This window comes from Passer domesticus, chromosome W (assembly GCF_036417665.1).
Source record: "Passer domesticus isolate bPasDom1 chromosome W, bPasDom1.hap1, whole genome shotgun sequence".
Classification (NCBI taxonomy): domain Eukaryota; kingdom Metazoa; phylum Chordata; class Aves; order Passeriformes; family Passeridae; genus Passer; species Passer domesticus.
This window is the reverse complement of record NC_087511.1, coordinates 46,744,283-46,761,929: the sequence shown is the minus strand read 5'-3', so window position 1 is coordinate 46,761,929 and position 17,647 is coordinate 46,744,283. Positions and strand designations below refer to the sequence as shown.

The window sequence follows — 17,647 nt, the reverse complement described above, 5'->3', positions numbered from 1 at the left end:
TTGGGTTTAAAAATTGGGAATTTTGGGGGATGGATCCAGGGATTTTTGGGTTAAAAATAGAGATTTTTGGGGAAAAAAATCGGGGATTTTTGGGGTTAAAAAATTGGGATTTTTTGGGTCCTGGAAGGGGAAAAAAAAAAATCGGGATTTTTGGGTTAAAAATTGGAATTTTTGGGGTTAAAAATTGTTAATTTTAGGGGATGGATCCAGGGATTTTTGGAATAAAAAATGGGAATTTTGGGGGAAAAGTCGGGGATTTTGGGGTTAAAAATGGGGATTTTTTTTTGGGTCCTGGAAGGGGAAAAAAATTGGGATTTTTTGGGTTAAAATTTGGAATTTATGGGGTTAAAAATTGGGAATTTTGGGGGATGGATCCAGGGATTTTTGGGTTAAAAATCGGGGATTTTGGTTTAAAAAATTGGGATTTTTGGGGTCCTGGAAGGGGAAAAAAATTGGGATTTTTGGGTTAAAAATTGGAATTTTTGGGATTAAAAATTGGAATTTTTGGGGATGGAATCCAGGATTTTTAGGGATAAATCCCTGAATTTTTGGGGCTAAAAATCGGGATTTTTTATGGTTATAATCCGGTAAATATTGGGTTAAAAATCGGGACTTTTGGGTCCTGGAAGGGCAAAAGAATGGGAATTTTGGGGTTAAAAATCGGAATTTTTGGGTCTGAAAAGGGGAAAATGTTGGGATTTTTAGGGTTAAAATCTGGGATTTTTTGGGTTAAAATCCGGGAAATTTTGGGTTAAACATCGGGACTTTTGGGTCCTGGAAGGGGAAAAAGTCGGGTTTTTTGGGTTAAAAATGGGATTTTTGGGGGTTAAACGCTCCAATTTTGGGGGATGGATCATGGGAATTTTGGGGTTAAAAATCGGGATTTTGGGGAAAAAAATCGGGAATTTTGGGGTTAAAAATGGGGAGGTTTTGGGTCCTGGAAGGGCAAAATGATGGGATTTTTGGGGTTAAAAATTGGATTTTTTGGGGTTAAGTCACGGCAATTTTGGGGATGGAGTCCGGGATTTTTAGAGATGAATCTCTGAATTTTGGGCGTAAAAAATCGCGATATTGGGGGTAAAATCGGGAATTTTTGGGTTAAAAATGGGTCCTGGAAGGGGGAAAAAAAAAATCCGGATTTTTGGGTTAAAAATCGGGTTTTTTGGGGTTAAATCCCCGCAATTTTGGGGGATGGATCCAGGAATTTTTAGGGAGGAATCCCTGAATTTTTGGGGTTAAAAATCGGGATTTTGGGGGAAAAAAAAGGTGATTTTTTAGTTAAAAATGGGGATTTCTTGGGTCCTGGAAGGGCAAAGGAATGGGAATTTGGGGGTTAAAAATCGGATTTTTTGGGGTTAAATCCCTGCAATTTTGGGAGATGGTTGTGGGCACTTTGAGGCTTAAAAATCAGGATTTTTTTGGGGTGAAAACGGTGAATTTTGGGGTGAAAAATCCGATTTTTCTCGCGCGTTCAACCCTCCGGCACCACGGACAGATCCCTCCCCTCACGCGAACAAAACCCTCCCAAAACCCTTTAAAAAAACCCCCTCAAAAAACTGAATTTTTCTCTTCTAAATCCTCTTCAGCATCTGCGGCAAGTCAGGCGAGAAATCCCAAGGAATTCTGAGGGGAAAATGTGGGGAAAAAAAGGAAAAAATGGGAAAAAAAGAGGTAAAAATGGGAATAAACGGGAACGGAGGGGGAGGGAGCGGCTGCCGAGCGCCCCCTGCGGTTCCTGAGGGGAAAAGGGGGGGGAAGGGGAATAAATCAACTTTTTTGGGGATTTTTAAGGGTTTTAGATGTTTCCTATTTTTTCCCAATTTTTTCCCATTTTTTCTCAATTTTTCCCCATTTTCCGCCATTTTATTCCCCTTTATTCCCCAATTTTCCCCCAATTTTTCCTCAAATTTCCCCCATTTTATTCCCATTTTTTCCTAATTTTTCCCCAATTTTCCGCAATTTTATTCCCCAAATTTCCCCCAATTTTTCCTCAATTTTCCCCCACTTTATTCTCATTTTTTCCCCATTTTCCCCTCATTTTTACCCAATATTTCCTCACTTTCCCCCCAGTTTTTCCCCATTTTTTCTTTATTTTTCCCCATTTTTCCCCATTTTCCCCTAATTTTTTACCCAATTTTCCCAGATTTTCCCCCCCTTTTCTTCCACTTTCCCCCTATTTTTCCCTGAATTTTTCTGCCATTTTATTCCCCTTTATTCCCCATTTTCCCCCCAATTTTTCCTCAATTTTCCCCCATTTTATTCCCATTTTTTCCTATTTTTTCCCCAATTTTTCCCCATTTTCCCCCCATTTTTCCCTCATTTTGTCCCAAAATTTCCAGTTTTTTCCCCCCATTTTTATGCAATTTCCCCCCCATATTTCCCCAATTTTTTCCCCATTTCTTCCACATTTTCCCCCAATTTTTCCCCATTTACCCCACATTTTTACTTAATTTTCCCCATAATTTTCCCCCATTTTTTCCAGCTTTTTCCCCATTTTCCCCCCATTTTTTTCCTCAATTTCCCCCATTTTTCCCCGAATTTTTGCCAATTTCCCCCCATTTTTCCCCAATTTTCCCCTCCAAAATATTCCCATTCCAAACAAACCCCACTCTCACCAATTTATGCAAATAAATTCAAATGTGTGTAAATCAATGCAGATTTATGGAAATTTATCCAAATCCTGCCACATTTGGGGAATCCCGGTGGGAATTCCGGGATTTTGGGATGGATCCAAAGGAGGAGAAAAAAATCGGGATTTTTCCCCTATTTTTTCAAAATTTTTTCTCCATTTTTTTCACCCCAAAAGAGACCCAAAAATTCCCTAAAATACCACAAAAACTGCCCTAAAAATGCCCCAAAAAGGGCCGAAAAAAACCCCAAAACTCCATAAAAAATGTCCTAAATTTGTCCCAAAAGGGGGAAAAAATTCCTCAAAAAAGGGGAAAAAAGAGCCCAAAAATGCTCCCAAAAATGCCCTAAAAAGGTCGAAAAAATGCCCCAAAAAAACCCCAAAAACGCCCTAAAAATCCCCCAAAAAATCGCAAAAAAATAAATTCCAAAAAATCCCCAATTCCAAAAAAAATTCCCCAAAACATCCTCAAAAATATTTTTAAAAATTCCCAAAAAAAAAAATCCTCCAAAATTCCCAAAACGTCCTCAAAAAAATAATTAAAAATACCTGAAAAAAATCAAAAATCCCCCACAAAATCCGCCAAAAAATTAAAAAAAAATTAAAAACCTCCAAAAATTCCCCAAAAAATCCAAAACATATGTCAAAAAATCCCACAATTTTCCCCCAAAAATCCCTAAAAAATGTCAAAAATTTCCCCCAAAAATCCCCAAAAATATTTTAAAAATTAAAAAAATCCCCAAAATCCCCCCAAAATCTCAAAAAAATAAAAAAATTCCCCAAAAAAATAAAAAAAATTTCCAAAAAATTCCAAAAAATACCCCCAACAATCCTCATAAAATCCCCAAAGAATCCCAAAATATTAGGGATTTTGGGGGGGATTTTTTGCTGGATTTTTTGGGATTTTTAAGGGAGCTTTTTTTGGATTTTTTATTATTTTTTGGGGAATTTCTGGGGGATTTTTGGAGATTCCTGGGGAATTTTTGGGGAGATTTTTTTGGAATTTTTGGGCCATTTTGGGGGCATTTTTTTGGTGTTTTTAAGGGCATTTTTGGGCTTTTTTTGGTTTTTTTTTTAACCATTTTTGCTGCATTTTTAGGGCATTTTTGGCCCTTTTTTGGTCTCTTTTGGTCCCTTTTTGGACTCTTTTGAATCACTTTGGGATTTTTTGGGGTCTTTTGGGCCACTTTTGGCATTATAACCCAAATTTCAAGGATCTAATCCTGATTTTTTTGAGGATTTCCATCCTGATTTTTTTTTTTTTTTGGGATCCAAATCCGGATTTTTGTCTTCCAATCCCGCTTTTTTGAGGATTCTAACCCAAGTTTTTGGAATTTTTGGGGAGATATTAATGGAAATTTTTGAGATTCCAACCGCCATAAGGATTGGGAAAGGGATGATGATAGAAATCCCAAAAAAAATCGGGATTAAAATCCCAAAAATTGGATTAAAATCCCGAAAATTGGATTAAAATCCCCAAAAAATCCTTCTCCCTCACGCCTCACCTGTCAATCACTCTAAAGCCACGCCCCTTCTTTGATCAGCCAATAAGAACACAAGGAGTGCGGGGCGTGGCTTAAGAGTGATTGACAGCCCGCTTCTCTCTACCTAACCAATGAAACCGCTCAAAACGCGGGGCGTGCCCTGTCAATCATCACCAAACCCCGCCCCATCCTCTCCTCAGCCAATCACGCCTCTCCTTCCCCCTCCGCTTCCGCCGCCATGGCCGCCGCGCCGCGCTGAGCCTCGGCCCCGCCGCTCAGCCCCGGCCATGGCGGCTCCGCTCTCGTAGCCGCCAGCGCCATGCCGAGCGGAGCCGCCGAGGCCAACGAGGCCGCCGAGCCGGCGCTGCTGCTCCTCCAGCAGCGCCTGCAAGGACTCGGCCTCCCGCAGCCCGGCGCGGAGGAGGAGGAGGAGGAGGATGATGGCGGCGAGGCGGAGCTGAGGGAGGATGAGGACGAGGAAGCCGCGCTGTTGTTGCCGGCGCTGCTACCGCGCGGCCTCGATGTTGCGGGCGGCCGGGGGATGATGGCGGCGATGCTGCCGCGCACCTACGGCGATGCCGGGGCTGCGGGAGGCGAGCAGGCGGCGCTGCCCCGAAGGAAAAGCGTCAACACCACCGAGTGCGTGGCCGTGCCCAGCTCCGAGCATGTGGCCGAGATCGTGGGGCGCCAGGGTGAGTGAGGGGCGATAATGGCGGCGCTTCAGCTTCTCCCGCCATTTTTGGGACCCTCATACCTGGGTGGGACCTTCCTGTGTCTCCTCCCCGTGAGGGACCCTCCTCTTCCTCTTCCTCCCATCATGGGGCCCCTCCTGTCCCCTCACACCCCAAGGTGGGACCCTCATCCTCACCCCCTGAGGGTCCTGACCCCCTTCTCCTCTTCCCGCCATTTTGGGACCCTCCTGTCCCCTCACACCCCAAGGTGGGATCTTCATCTCCTGAGGGCTGGGTCCTGTTTCAGCTCTTCCTGCCATTTTTGGGACCTTCAGACCCAAGGTGGGACCCTCATCTTCACCCCCTCAGGGCTGGCTCCTCCTTCAGCTCTTCCCACCATTTTTGGGACCCTCAGGGCTAGGGTAGGACCCTCATCTTCACCCCCTGAGGGCTGGCTCCTGTTTCAGCTCTTCCCGCCATTTTTGGGACCCTCAAGGTCGGGGTGGGACCCTCATCGTCATCCCCTGAAGTTCCTTACCTGCTTCTCCTCTTCCCGCCATTTTGGGACCCTCCTGTCCCCTCACACCCCAGGATGGGACCCTCATCTTCATCTCCTGAGGGTCAGGTCCTGTTCAGCTCTTCCGGCCATTTTTGGGACCCTCATACCTGGGTGGGACCCTCATCTTCATCTCCTGAGGGCTGGCTCCTGTTTCAGCTCATCCCGCCATTTTTGGGACCCTCATACCTGGGTGGGACCTTCCTGTGTCTCCTCCCCGTGAGGGACCCTCCTCTTCCTCTTCCTCCCATCATGGGGACCCTCCTGTCCCCTCACAGCTCGGGGTGGGACCTTCATCTTCACCTCCTTTTCTGTCCCCTCATCCTCACCCCCTGAGGGTCCTGACCCCTTCTCCTCTTCCCCCCATTTTGGGATCCTCCTGTCCCCTCACAACCGGGGTGGGACCTTTCTGTCTCCAATTAACCCTTAAGTAGGGACAGACCCGGCCTGTCTGTCCCTAAACCCGGCCTGTGTGTCCCTAAACCTGGCCTGTGTGTCCCTAAACCCGGCCTGTCTGCCCCTAAACCTGGCCTGTCTGTGTGCAATGAAGGATTGTGTCACTGTGTGTGTGCAATGATGGATTGTATCACTGTGTGTGTGTGTCATTGTCCTGGATTTGGGCAAACCTGGGAGAAAACTTCCCAAGGGGCCCCCCCCAGAAAGCAAACCCACACAGCCCTTCCCCCCACTGGTTCGGGAAGGATTCCTCGGACAGAAGTGGAAAGAACCTGTTTATTTAACAAGCAAAACACCCCCAGCACACAAAATGAACAATACCAGATGACAACACTTTCACCGATCTGAAAAGGATGACAAATTCAGAAAGTCTTTCCTGGGAGTGGTCACTCTGTTGTTGCTCCCTCTGGTGCTGGGGATAGCTGCTGCAGCCACAAGATGTAAACTCTTGGTGTTTCCCAGGTCCCAGTCCAGAGCAGGTTTGAATGGTTCCAAAAAGGGAAGGGAAAAACAGACCAGGGAAAAATCTGGACCGCTTAGCTAAACCAACTAACAGAAGCAAAAAAAAAGCAAAAGCAGAGCGGGAGCAAAGCAGGAGCGAAGCAGGAGCAAGAGCAAAGCAAGCAGCACAAAGCAAAGCAAAAAGCCAAAGCCGCACTATGTACTGCCCCGTCTCTCTGTCCCGCCAGCCGTGGGGGAGCAGGCTGATAACAAACCAAAACAAACCTTGCTCTTCAGAGCCAGTCTTGAAGGCACAGTACATAATATCCAGCACTAACAGAACACACGACTGGGGATACAAGCATCATAACCTCACCCTAGGACATTCCACCCCTTATCCCCATATCGTCAACAAACTACCAAACATCATGCATTTTATTGACGTAAAAACTTCCATCTGTTCCTCCCCAAAATTACAAGCTATACTCATCCTCACCCTACAATCAGATCTCCCTGAGGTACACATCATGTTGCTCCATCTCTCTGCATTATCCACCATGTTCAACCTGGTCCCTGAGCAAAGACAACCCCACAAATGGGTTTGTCTGTACTCGAGGCAGAATTGATCCACACTGTCTTCCCCAACAAACCTGTGACATGGGCCACTGGGACTTTATCTCCATCTGTTATATTCAGGGACTCAGACTGGGCAGGACCTGCTCGGTTGGTGGTACCTCACGTGTTAACTAACCAGGTGGCCTTTGCTAAATGCTGCTCCCAATTTTTGAAAGATCCCCCACCAAGCACTTTCAGCTGGGTTTTTAATAGTCCATTGTGCCTCTCCACTTTGCCTGCAGCTGGTGCATGGTAGGGGAAATGGTACACCCACTCAATGCCATGTTCCCTAGCCCAGGTGTTGATAAGGTTGTTCTTGAAATGAGTCCCATTGTCTGACTCAGTACTCTCAGGGATACCATGCCTCCAAAGGACTTGCTTTTCAAGGCCCAGGATGGTGCTACAGGCAGTAGCATGAGGCACAGGGTAGGTTTCCAACCATCCCGTGGTGGCCTCTACCATTGTGAGCACGTAGCGCTTGCCTTGGCGTGTCTGGGGCAGTGTGATGTAGTCAATCTGCCAGGCCTCTCCATACTTGTACTTGGACCACGGCTCACCATACCATAGGGGCTTCACTCACTTGGCCTGCTTCATGGCAGCACACGTCTCACAGTCATGGATAACCAGAAAAATACTGTCCATAGTTAAATCCACCCCTCGGTCTGGTGCTTGCTGAAATTCCGAACGTCCCAATATACCAGTCAGAAGCAAGGTGCCACCACTGGCAACTGTGGCTGGATAGACAGTGCCAAGTGCCTCCTGCAAACTGACATCAGGAACCTGGCCTGGTGAGTTCTGTTTCTCAGAGGAAAGGCCATTGTTCGTGTCCTGGTTCCCGTGGCCCGGAGTGGCAAGCTACCTGCCGAAATTCCGCACATCTCAGGATGCCTTGCGGAAGCAAGGTACCAGCACAGGCAACTGTGGCTGGTTGGACAGTGCCAAGTGCCTTCAGGAAACTGACATCAGGAACCTTGCTTGGCGAGTTTTGTTTCTCTGGGGAAAGGCCATTGTTCTTTTCCAGCGCCAGGTGGCCTGCAATGACCTGCTGTGTGTTGAAATTCTGGACGTCTCAATATATATCCCAGAAGCAAGGCGCCACCACAGGCAAGTGTGGTGAATTTGACAGTGCCAAGTGCCTCCTGCAAACTGACCTCAGGAACCTGGCCTGGTGAGTTTTGTTTCTCAGAGGAAAAGCCATCGTTCGTGTCCAGGGCCCGCTGGCATGCAGTGGCCGGCTGCATTCTGAAATTCTGAATGTCTCAGGATGCCTCCAAGACACAAGGTGCCAGCACAGGCAACTGTGGCTGGTTTGACAGTGCCAAGTGCCTCCTGCAAACTGACATCGGGAAACTGGGCGGTGAGTTCTGTTTCTCTGGGGAAAGGCCATTGTTCCTCTCCTGGTTCCCGTGGCCCGGGGTTGAAGGAGTGTAGGAGAATGCCCCCTAATGACAGAGTGGCAAACTAGCCTTTGTCCCCCAAAATAGGAGAAGCCCAGAAGTTTCTCCCAACGATCAGGTGAAAAGCCACCTTATAGGACCCCTGAAACATCACTAAAACTTTGGGGTCACCTAATTGGATAGAAGCCAAAAGGTCCCGCCTGGGCCATAAGGTAGAAAAAGGGAGAACAAAGGAACCACGAGGCTTTTGTGAAGGTGTTTCTACCAGGATCAGACCTCTGTACCTGGCTTGGATTTTCTGTTTATTGTTTTTCCTTTTATTAAACCTTTCTGTTTCTAACACTGCAACAGAATCCATCCTGCTCATTATTTGCCTCCAAAGGTAATAGCTAAGCTATCCTTGGTGTATTAGGTTCCCTTTTAAGGGCTCATAAAACCCTGGCCCGACGAAACAGAACCTAATACGTGGCACCCGGACAGAATTTCTCATATTGAGGAAGATGGTCTAGGGACTTTTTGATTACCTCAATCAAAATAGGAAATTTTTCCTTGGTATTTGCGTTTTTGGGGAAGCAGGCCTGCATCTGAGTTTTTTGTTGCGTTAAAAAAGAAAACTCAGAACAGATTTGAGGTTTAGAGGGAATCTCAAATCAAAGCCTCATACCGGTGAAGAAGAGGCTGTAACCGGAGACGGGACTGGAGCATGCAACACGCAACCTCAGAGAGCTCTGCGGATCGGCCAAGCTGAAACTTTGTTGCAGCCAGAACCGGGGAAAAGTTTATACCAAGAAGGACAGCCAGAAGACTCGGTGAGTTTCACCATGGGGAATCGGTTGTCAGTAGCTGAGCAGGAATTTTTTTTGTATTTTAATTATAAGTTAGAAATCCAAGATATTCAGTTTGACAAAAACCAGCTTAAAAAGCTTGTAAAATGGGTCTTAACAGAGTTCCCAAACTCAGATATGTCTCAGAAACTTGATCCAGACTTCTGGGATTCAGTTGGACTGAAATTATATAACATGGAAAAGAATAAGAAGTCCAACTTAAAGCTGCGTCCAATATTCAGGACAGTGTTAAAATTTGTAACAACGGAAAGTGAAAAGCAAGCAAAGAACGCACAAAAGCAAGCAAAGATCAGGGACAGGGCAGAATGCAGGCAGCAGGACAGAGAAGACAGGAGAAAGCGAAGTTCTGAGGGGACCCCAAAACCTTCCTTTATGCCAGCCGAGAAACCCCGGTGGAGAGGCCGGGAGGTAGCCAGGCCAGCTGCCCCCCCGCCCACCCCACCTTCCCCATCCCGAGACAGGGGGGAGCAGACCAGCCCTGGCCAGGCTTGCCTGCAAAACCCGTCTTCTAGAAACCCTACCAGAGCAAAGTCCTCTATATCTCCTCTCAAAACCTTGCTTTGGCGTTCGAAATCGGTGAATTTTGACAGTAAAATCGAAAAAAGCCGAGCCGATTGTATCCATTCTGAGAACAATGGAGCACATGGCAGACTCCATCATAGCCCCGAGCCCAGCTCCGCCCTTCGTGGGCGTGGCTCGCCATCCTCCTTGGGCTCCCAGGAGTCCCTGGGTGGCTCGTCCCTGAGCTCCTGCCCATCAGAGCAGGGACATGCCCCTTTTGTGGGCTGAGCCCGGTCGGTGTCCCTGCCCCTGCTCCCCTCCCACAGCCCGGGACGGCACGCCCCCTCCCTGCCGAGCGTGGGAACCGGATGTGATGCCCCGGAACTGACCCTGTCAACAACGGCGGCGCCCAGCTCCGAGGGCTTGCCGGAACACAAAACAAATTATTCCTATGCTCCACAATGTAATTTCAAACAATCTAAGGAAGAGTTTAACACACAGGGAGTCACAGATACCTGGCAGAGGATAAGAAAGGATGCAGTTCAGGAAGGAGAGTGGGAAATTGCATCGAAATTGAAGGTTTTTCCTGTGAGGTATACAGCAGGTCCAGCCCCGAGAGGGACCTGGCAGCAGATCAATTTTGCTGAGTTAAAAGAAATTTGCAAAGCCTCTCGTTTGTATGGTAGAGATTCTGCATATTTCAGAAGCCTATTACAGGCCACCTTCACAGCAAATATATTCACCCCACATGATTTAAAACAGCTGTGCACATCCTTGCTGTCCCCAACAGAATTTTCTCTGTGGGAACTATCATGGAAACGTTTGTTAAATGACCTTTTAAGAGGTTATGCAGGAACTCCAGCCACTGCAAATTTGTCTATAGATCAGCTCTCAGGTGAAGGAGCTAATACAGATCCTCAAATACAAGCCCGAACTCTCAGTAAACAAGTATTACAGGATATCAAAGAAGCAGCAAAACCAGCTTTGTTACAGGTTCCTGATGGCAACAAACCAGAATTAGATTTCACAGAAATAAAACAGGGAATAGATGAGCCTTATATTAAGTTTTTGGACCGTTTGAAAATGGCATTAGAAAAGCAGATTCCAATAGACCGAGCCAGACAAGAGTTATTAAAACGGCTTGCAATTTCTAATGCAAAACCAACCTGCAAAAATGTATTACGTACATTGCCACAGGATCCTGAGCCCACCCTGACACAGCTAGTGGATGCTTGCAACCGCCTGGGCACCCCTGAGCATGCAGCAGCCATGCAGGCAGAAGTACTGGCCAGTGCCATCACAACAGCTCAAGAAAACACCCTAAAGCAGCAGGAAAAAGCAGTAGAAATGCAAACACAAGCTCTAGCAGAAGCTTTAATAGCATTCAAAGGTGCAATTGAAAACCAACAAATTCCAAGGGACACGTGCTATTCGTGTGGTCAGAGAGGTAATTTTAAAAGGGGATGTCCTAGGACCCGCAGAAGGCCACTGCCAAGAAACAGTGGATACAGAGGTTTCTGTCACAATACTAACAGCTTTCACCCAGCACAGGGTTGTTCGTGCCATCTGCCGGGAAACATGCAGCCCAGCACGGGGCAGTGGCGTGCCATGACACAAGAACCACTGTACCAGAGGCCAGAGACCACCACAGGCCACCAAGTTCAGAACTGCAGCACATCTTTGCAGGACTTCCGACCACAGTGTCCCCAGGTACCAGACTGGAGCTGTCTACAGCCCAGCCAGTGATGCTAACCAATGCCATTGCTCACACAGTGTCCACAGGACAGCTGGGACCTGAACCACAACCACGTCAGTTCTTAATAGTGGGAGTGAACAGATCCCATGCAGAAGGTTTTTATGTCATTCCAACTGTGTTATCTATCACCTGTTCACAGGAAATTACAGTGTTAGCTTTGTGTCCAGACCCTCCATGCTTTTTACCCAAAGGACTAACCATAGCACAAGATTTTCTCCTACCAGAGTCACAGAACAACACAGCTGTCATCGCTTGGACCAGGCACATCAGCCGTGGGCGGCCTTAACTCACCTGTGTCCTGAAGCACCTCGGCCAAGCCATCACCCTCGTTGGCCTGATAGATACCGGAGCAGACGTCACTCTGATATCGAAATCAAAATGGCCACAGGACTGGACCATCATGCCTACGCTGGATCAGCTGGCAGGTATTGGTGGTCACTGTGAGAGCTTCCGAAGCTTGCACGCAGTCACATTTGAGGGGCCTGAAGGTCGTGTTGCCACCACAAAACCATTCATTGTAGGAGCTGATATTGTTCTTTGGGGACGGGACATTTTATCACAATGGCATCTCAGGTTAGAAACTGGATTTTAACAAAAGCTGTTGATGGACATAACACTTTAAAACTGACATGGACATCTAACACACCCATTTGGGTCAGCCAGTGGCCCTTACCCGAAGAGAAACGTGCTGCTTTAGAGCAGTTAGTACAGGAACAGTTAACCAAAGGTCACTTAACTCCAACTACTAGTCCCTGGAACACTCCAGTTTTTGTAATTAAAAAGCCAAACAGTGGGAAATGGAGGTTGTTGCAGGATCTCAGAAAAATTAACAAAGTAATTCAAGAAATGGGTTCTTTACAACCAGGTTTACCTTCTCCTGTTATGATTCCAAAAGATTGGAATTTAACTGTTATTGATTTAAAAGACTGTTTTTTCAATATTCCCTTGCATCCAGATGATGCACCAAGATTTGCATTTTCCATCCCATCCATAAATCAGCAAGCACCTTTGAAAAGATATCATTGGCTCGTTCTTCCACAAGGAATGAGAAATTCCCCAAGTATATGCCAGTGGTATGTTGCAAAAATACTTTCCTCAGTTCGTGCACAATATCCAAATTCTCTGATATTACATTACATGGATGATATTTTAGTAGCAGCAAAGGACCAAGCATCAATGCAGGAGACAACAGATCAGGTCATCTCAGCAGTGGAGAAAGCAGGACTCACTGTAGCAAAAGAAAAAATACAGACACTTCCTCCCTGGAAATATTTAGGATACAGGATCACAGAACAAACGGTAACTCCTCAGGCACTCCAGCTAAGGACAAATCCAAAGACATTGAATGAAGTGCAGCAGCTCGTAGGGACTCTGAATTGGCTTCGTCCACTGCTAGGCATTTCAAATCAGGACTTGGCTCCTCTGGCAGATTTGTTAAGAGGAGACACAGCCTTAAACTCACCACAAGAATTCAACAAAGAAGCTCAAAATGCTTTAGATAAAGTGATGAGAGCCATCCAGTCACGTCAGGCTCATCGGTATAATCCTAACTTGTCTTTTTTGTTTGCAGTTTTAGGAGAGAGTCCACAGCTTCATGGTTTGATATTCCAGTGGGATCTAGAGAAGAAGGACCATCTGATAATCTTAGAGTGGGTTTTCCTATCGCGTCAATTGGGTAAAACTATAACAACTTGCCCTGAAATTATTTCACAATTGATTATCAAGGCTAGATCTCGAATGCTTTCCCTTGCAGGAAGAGATTTTGCAGAAATCTTTCTGCCTGTCACAACCATCTACTTACAATGGTTAATTCAAAATTCAGAAGTTATGCAATTTGCTTTGGAAAATTTTGCAGGAAAAATTTCAGTCAATTGTCCCAAACCTGAGCTATTAAGTTCATCCTTAAAATTAATTCATAAGCCTTTAAGAAGTCATGCACCCCTCGAGGCAATCACATTTTTTACAGACGGTTCTGGGAAGTCTAAAAATCTGTGATTGCTTGGCAAAATTCAGAGACAAAAAAATGGGAATCAGATATTGAGGAAGTAGATGGTTCTGCACAGATTACAGAGTTATCAGCAGTTGTACGGGTTTTTTCAAAATTCACATTTCCTTTTAATTTAGTAACAGATTCAATTTACGTTGCCGGTGTGGTGGAAAGAGCAGAAGGATCTCTGCTGAAAGAAGTTGCTAATGATCAGTTATATGGTTTGCTCAAACAGTTAATCCTACTTATTTCCATTCAACAAGAACCTTACTTTGTAATGCACATTCGCTCACATTCTTCTCTTCCAGGTTTCTTAGCAGAGGGCAATGCCATGGCTGATTTGTTAGCCATGCCAATCCAGCACACGCTTCCTAATGTTATTGAACAAGCCAGAATGAGCCATGCTTTCTGTCCTCAAAATGCACCTGCTTTAGTAAGAATGTTTAACATCTCTCAGAATCAGGCAAAAGCAATTGTTCAATCATGTCCAGATTGCCAGAAATTTGCTATACCAGCAATAGCAACAGGAGTTAACCCTCGAGGCTTAAATAGCCTGCAGATATGGCAAATGGATATCACTCAATATCAGTCATTTGCAAGGTTCAAACATATACATGGATCAATAGACACCTTCTCAAGAGCAATTTTTGCTTCTGCACATCAAGGAGAAAAAAGTAGAGATGTGATTAAACATTTCTTACAAGCATTTGCATCCCTAGGTATTCCTCAAGAAGTCAAAACTGACAACGGACCAGCCTACATTTCTAATAAACTGCAGGAGTTTTTCAAAACCTGGGGTATCAAACATACCACAGGTATTCCACATTCTTCCACAGGCCAATCTATTGTAGAAAGAGCACACAGGTCATTGAAAATGATACTGGAAAGACAGAAAGGGGGGACAGAAGTGCTTTCTACAATGGAGAGGCTGAATAAAGCTGTATATGTTTTTAACTTCTTAAATAATTCTTTTATGGAGCAGGTACCACCAATTTTCAGACATTTCAGCAATACCAGTCAGGCAAAGCTCAAGGAAAGACCACCAGACTTCATCAAGGATCCAGAAACAGGACAGATTTCAGGACCCCATCCTCTTGTAACTTGGGGCCGGGGGTTTGCATGCATTTCTACAAACACAGGTCTTCGATGGATCCCTGCAAAGAATGTCAAGCCACAAGTGCAGCCGATCCGAGAGCAGCGGATGGCACCAGAAGAAGAATGCACAAACAACTGAGCCACGGCTAGAAGCAAAGACTGTTTTCTAAGTTTGCATTAGTTAAAATTGTTTACAAGAAAGTTTTGCACTGAAAAAGTTCTGTAATTATTGTTGTGATAAAAAAGTTGTTAAACCTATCTCTATGTAAAAATCATATATAGCCAGAAACTTGAAGCCTACCTGGAGAAACACTTCACCAAAGCTAAGATAGAAGATTGGCAACAAAATTTAAAAATTATTGGCATTCTAATCTATACTCCTTTCTCCTCTTTCTCTCTAGATGTATAGTAAAGGGTGAGTTGAAGGAGTGTAGGAGGATGCCCCCAATGAGAGAGGGGCAAACTAGCCTTTGTCCCCCAAAATAGGAGAAGCCCAGAAGTTTCTCCCAACGATCAGGTGAAAAGCCACCTTATAGGACCCCTGAAACATCACTAAAACTTTGGGGTCACCTAATTGGATAGAAGCCAAAAGGTCCCGCCTGGGCCATAAGGTAGAAAAAGGGAGAACAAAGGAACCACGAGGCTTTTGTGAAGGTGTTTCTACCAGGATCAGACGTCTGTACCTGGCTCGGATTTTCTGTTTATTGTTTTTCCTTTTATTAAACCTTTCTGTTTCTAACACTGCAGCAGAAGCCATCCTGCTCATTATTTGCCTCCAAAGGTAATAGCTAAGCTATCCTTGGTGTATTAGGTTCCCTTTTAAGGGCTCATAAAACCCTGGCCCGACAAAACAGAACCTAATACGGGGTGGCAAGCTGCCTGCCGATATTCCGCACGTCTCAGGATGCCTTGGGAAAACCAGGTGCCAGCACAGGCAAGTGTGGCTGGTTGGACAGTGACAAGTGCCTCCTGCAAACTGACATCAGGAACCTATCGTGGTGAGCTGTGTTTCTCAGGAGAAAGGCCATTGTTCGTGTCCTGGTTCCCGTGGCCCGGGGTGGCAAGCTGCCTGCCGATATTCCGCACGTCTCAGGATGCCTTGCGGAAACCAGGTGCCAGCACAGGCAACTGTGGCTGGTTGGACAGTGCCAAGTGCCTTCAGGAAACTGACATCAGGAACCTTGCTTGGCAAGTTTTGTTTCTCTGGGGAAAGGCCATTGTTCTTTTCCAGCGCCAGGTGGCCTGCAATGACCTCCACTGTGCTGAAATTCTGAACGTCCCAATATACCAGTCAGAAGCAAGGTGCCACCACTGGCAACCGTGGCTGGTTTGACAGGGCCAAGTGCCTCCTGCAAACTGACCTCAGGAACCTGGCCTGGTGAGTTTTGTTTCTCAGAGGAAAAGCCATCGTTCGTGTCCAGGGCCCGTTGGCATGCAGTGGCCGGCTGCATTCTGAAATTCCGAATGTCTCAGGATGCCTCCAAGACGCAAGTTGCCAGCACAGGCAACTGTGGCTGGTTTGACAGTGCCAAGTGCCTCCAGCAAGCTGACATCAGGAACCAGGCCTGGTGAGTTCTGTTTCTCAGAGAAAAAGCCATTGTTCTTGTCCTGGTTCCCGTGGCCCGGAGCGCCAAGCTACCTGCGGATATTCTGCATGTCTCAGGATGCCTTGCGGTAGCAAGGTTCCAGCACAGGCAACTGTGGCTGGTTGGACAGTGCCAAGTGCCTCCTGCAAACTGACATCAGGAACCTTGCCTGGTGAGTTTTGTTTCTCTGGGGAAAGGCCATTGTTCTTTTCCAAGTGGCTTGTGGCCTGCAATGACCTGCTGTGTGCTGAAATTCCGCATGTCTCAATATATATCCCAGAAGCAAGCTGCCACCACAGGCAAGTGTGGCTAATTTGAGAGTACAAAGTGCCTCCTGGAAACTGACATCAGGAACCTGGCCTGGTGAGTTTTGTTTCTCAGAGGAAAGACCATAGTTCCTTGCCAGGTTCCGTTGCCCTGGAGTGGCAGGGTGCCTGTTGAAATTCCGAACGTCTCCATATACATCCCAGAAGCAAGGTGCCAGCACAGGCAAGTGTGGCTGGTTTGACAGGGCCAAGTGCCTCCTGCAAACTGACCTCAGGAACCTGACCTGGTGAGTTTTGTTTCTCAGAGAAAAGGCCATCGTTGTTGTCCAGGGTCCCGTGGCCCGGAGAGGCCTGGTGCCTGCTGAAATTCTGAACGTCCCAATATACCTCCCAGTAGCAAGGTGCCACCACTGGCAACCGTGGCTGGATAGACAGTGCCAAGTGCCTCCTGCAAACTGACCTCAGGAACCTGGCCTGGTGAGTTTTGTTTCTCAGAGAAAAGGCCATCATTGGTGTCCAGGGTCCGGTGGCCCGGAGAGGCCTCATGCCCACTTATAAGTGGCATCTCTACCCTGATGGCCTGAGGCATCATGGGCCCATCGAGCTAGGAAAACTCTCCCTTGTGCTCCCAATCTAGGTCTATCTTGGACAGCCCTATCTTTGCAGCCTGGTCTACCTGCTCATTGTTTTGGTGCTCCTCATTGGCTCTACTCTTGGGGACATGGGCATCTATGTGACAGACTCTCACAGGTAGTCTCCCTACCCTGGTAGTGATGTCTTTCCACTCTTCAGCAGCCCAAATTGGTGTTCCTCTACCCTGCCAGGTGGCGTCTTTCCACCTCCCCAGCCATCCCCACAGACCATTGGCTACCATCCATGAATCAGTGTAGAGGTACAGCTTTAGCCACTTCTCTCTTTCTGCAATGTCTAGGGCTAGCTGAACAGCTTTGAGTTCTGCAAGTTGGCTTGATCCACCTTCTCCTTCAGTGGCCTCTGCAACCTGTCGAGTGGGGCTCCATATGGCTGCTTTCCACTTCCGGTTCATCCCTACAATGCTACAGGAACTGTCAGTGAAAAGAGCGTAGCATGTTTCCTCTGGTGGCAGTTGGTTATATGGAGGGGCTTCTTCAGCCCGTGTCACTGGTTCTTGTTCTTCATCTGTGACACCAAAATTTTCACCTTCGGGCCAATTTGTAATTACTTCCAAAATCCCAGGGTAAGTCAGTTTACCAATACGGGTGCGCTGCGTGATAAGAGCAATCCACTTTCTCCATGTAGCACTGGTGACATAGTGGGTGGAGGGAACTTTGCCTTTGAACATCCACTCCAGCACTGGTAGTCAGGGTGCCAGGAGGAGTTGTG

The 17,647-nt window shown here is 46.6% G+C and overlaps 1 protein-coding gene across 3 annotated transcripts; it reads left to right on the top strand.

The window, feature by feature from the left end:
* The first annotated feature begins 1,015 nt into the window (after positions 1-1,015).
* Positions 1,016-15,345, top strand: LOC135289024 (RNA-binding E3 ubiquitin-protein ligase MEX3C-like). 3 transcript variants are annotated; one of them, XM_064402410.1, is made up of 3 exons: positions 1,016-1,671; positions 4,523-4,805; positions 11,576-15,344. In XM_064402410.1, exons 1-3 carry the CDS (start codon positions 1,657-1,659, stop codon positions 11,635-11,637), a joined length of 360 nt encoding a protein of 119 aa, XP_064258480.1. In that variant the 5' UTR covers positions 1,016-1,656; the 3' UTR covers positions 11,638-15,344. The 3 variants fall into 3 exon arrangements, with proteins under 3 accessions (XP_064258480.1, XP_064258479.1, XP_064258478.1); XM_064402409.1 differs by lacking the exon at positions 1,016-1,671 and having other exon boundaries at positions 4,338-4,805; positions 7,874-15,345; XM_064402408.1 differs by lacking the exon at positions 1,016-1,671 and having other exon boundaries at positions 4,338-4,805; positions 11,576-15,343.
* The last annotated feature ends 2,302 nt before the right edge of the window (positions 15,346-17,647 follow it).

Excerpts from the sequence above, each read along its gene's own strand:
- LOC135289024 (XM_064402408.1), top strand. The coding sequence starts at position 4,433 with ATGCCGAGCGGAGCCGCCGAGGCCAACGAGGCCGCCGAGCCGGCGCTG. Across the intron at positions 4,806-11,575 it reads CGAGATCGTGGGGCGCCAGG|AGTCACAGAACAACACAGCT; the intron begins GTGAGTGAGGGG and ends TTCTCCTACCAG.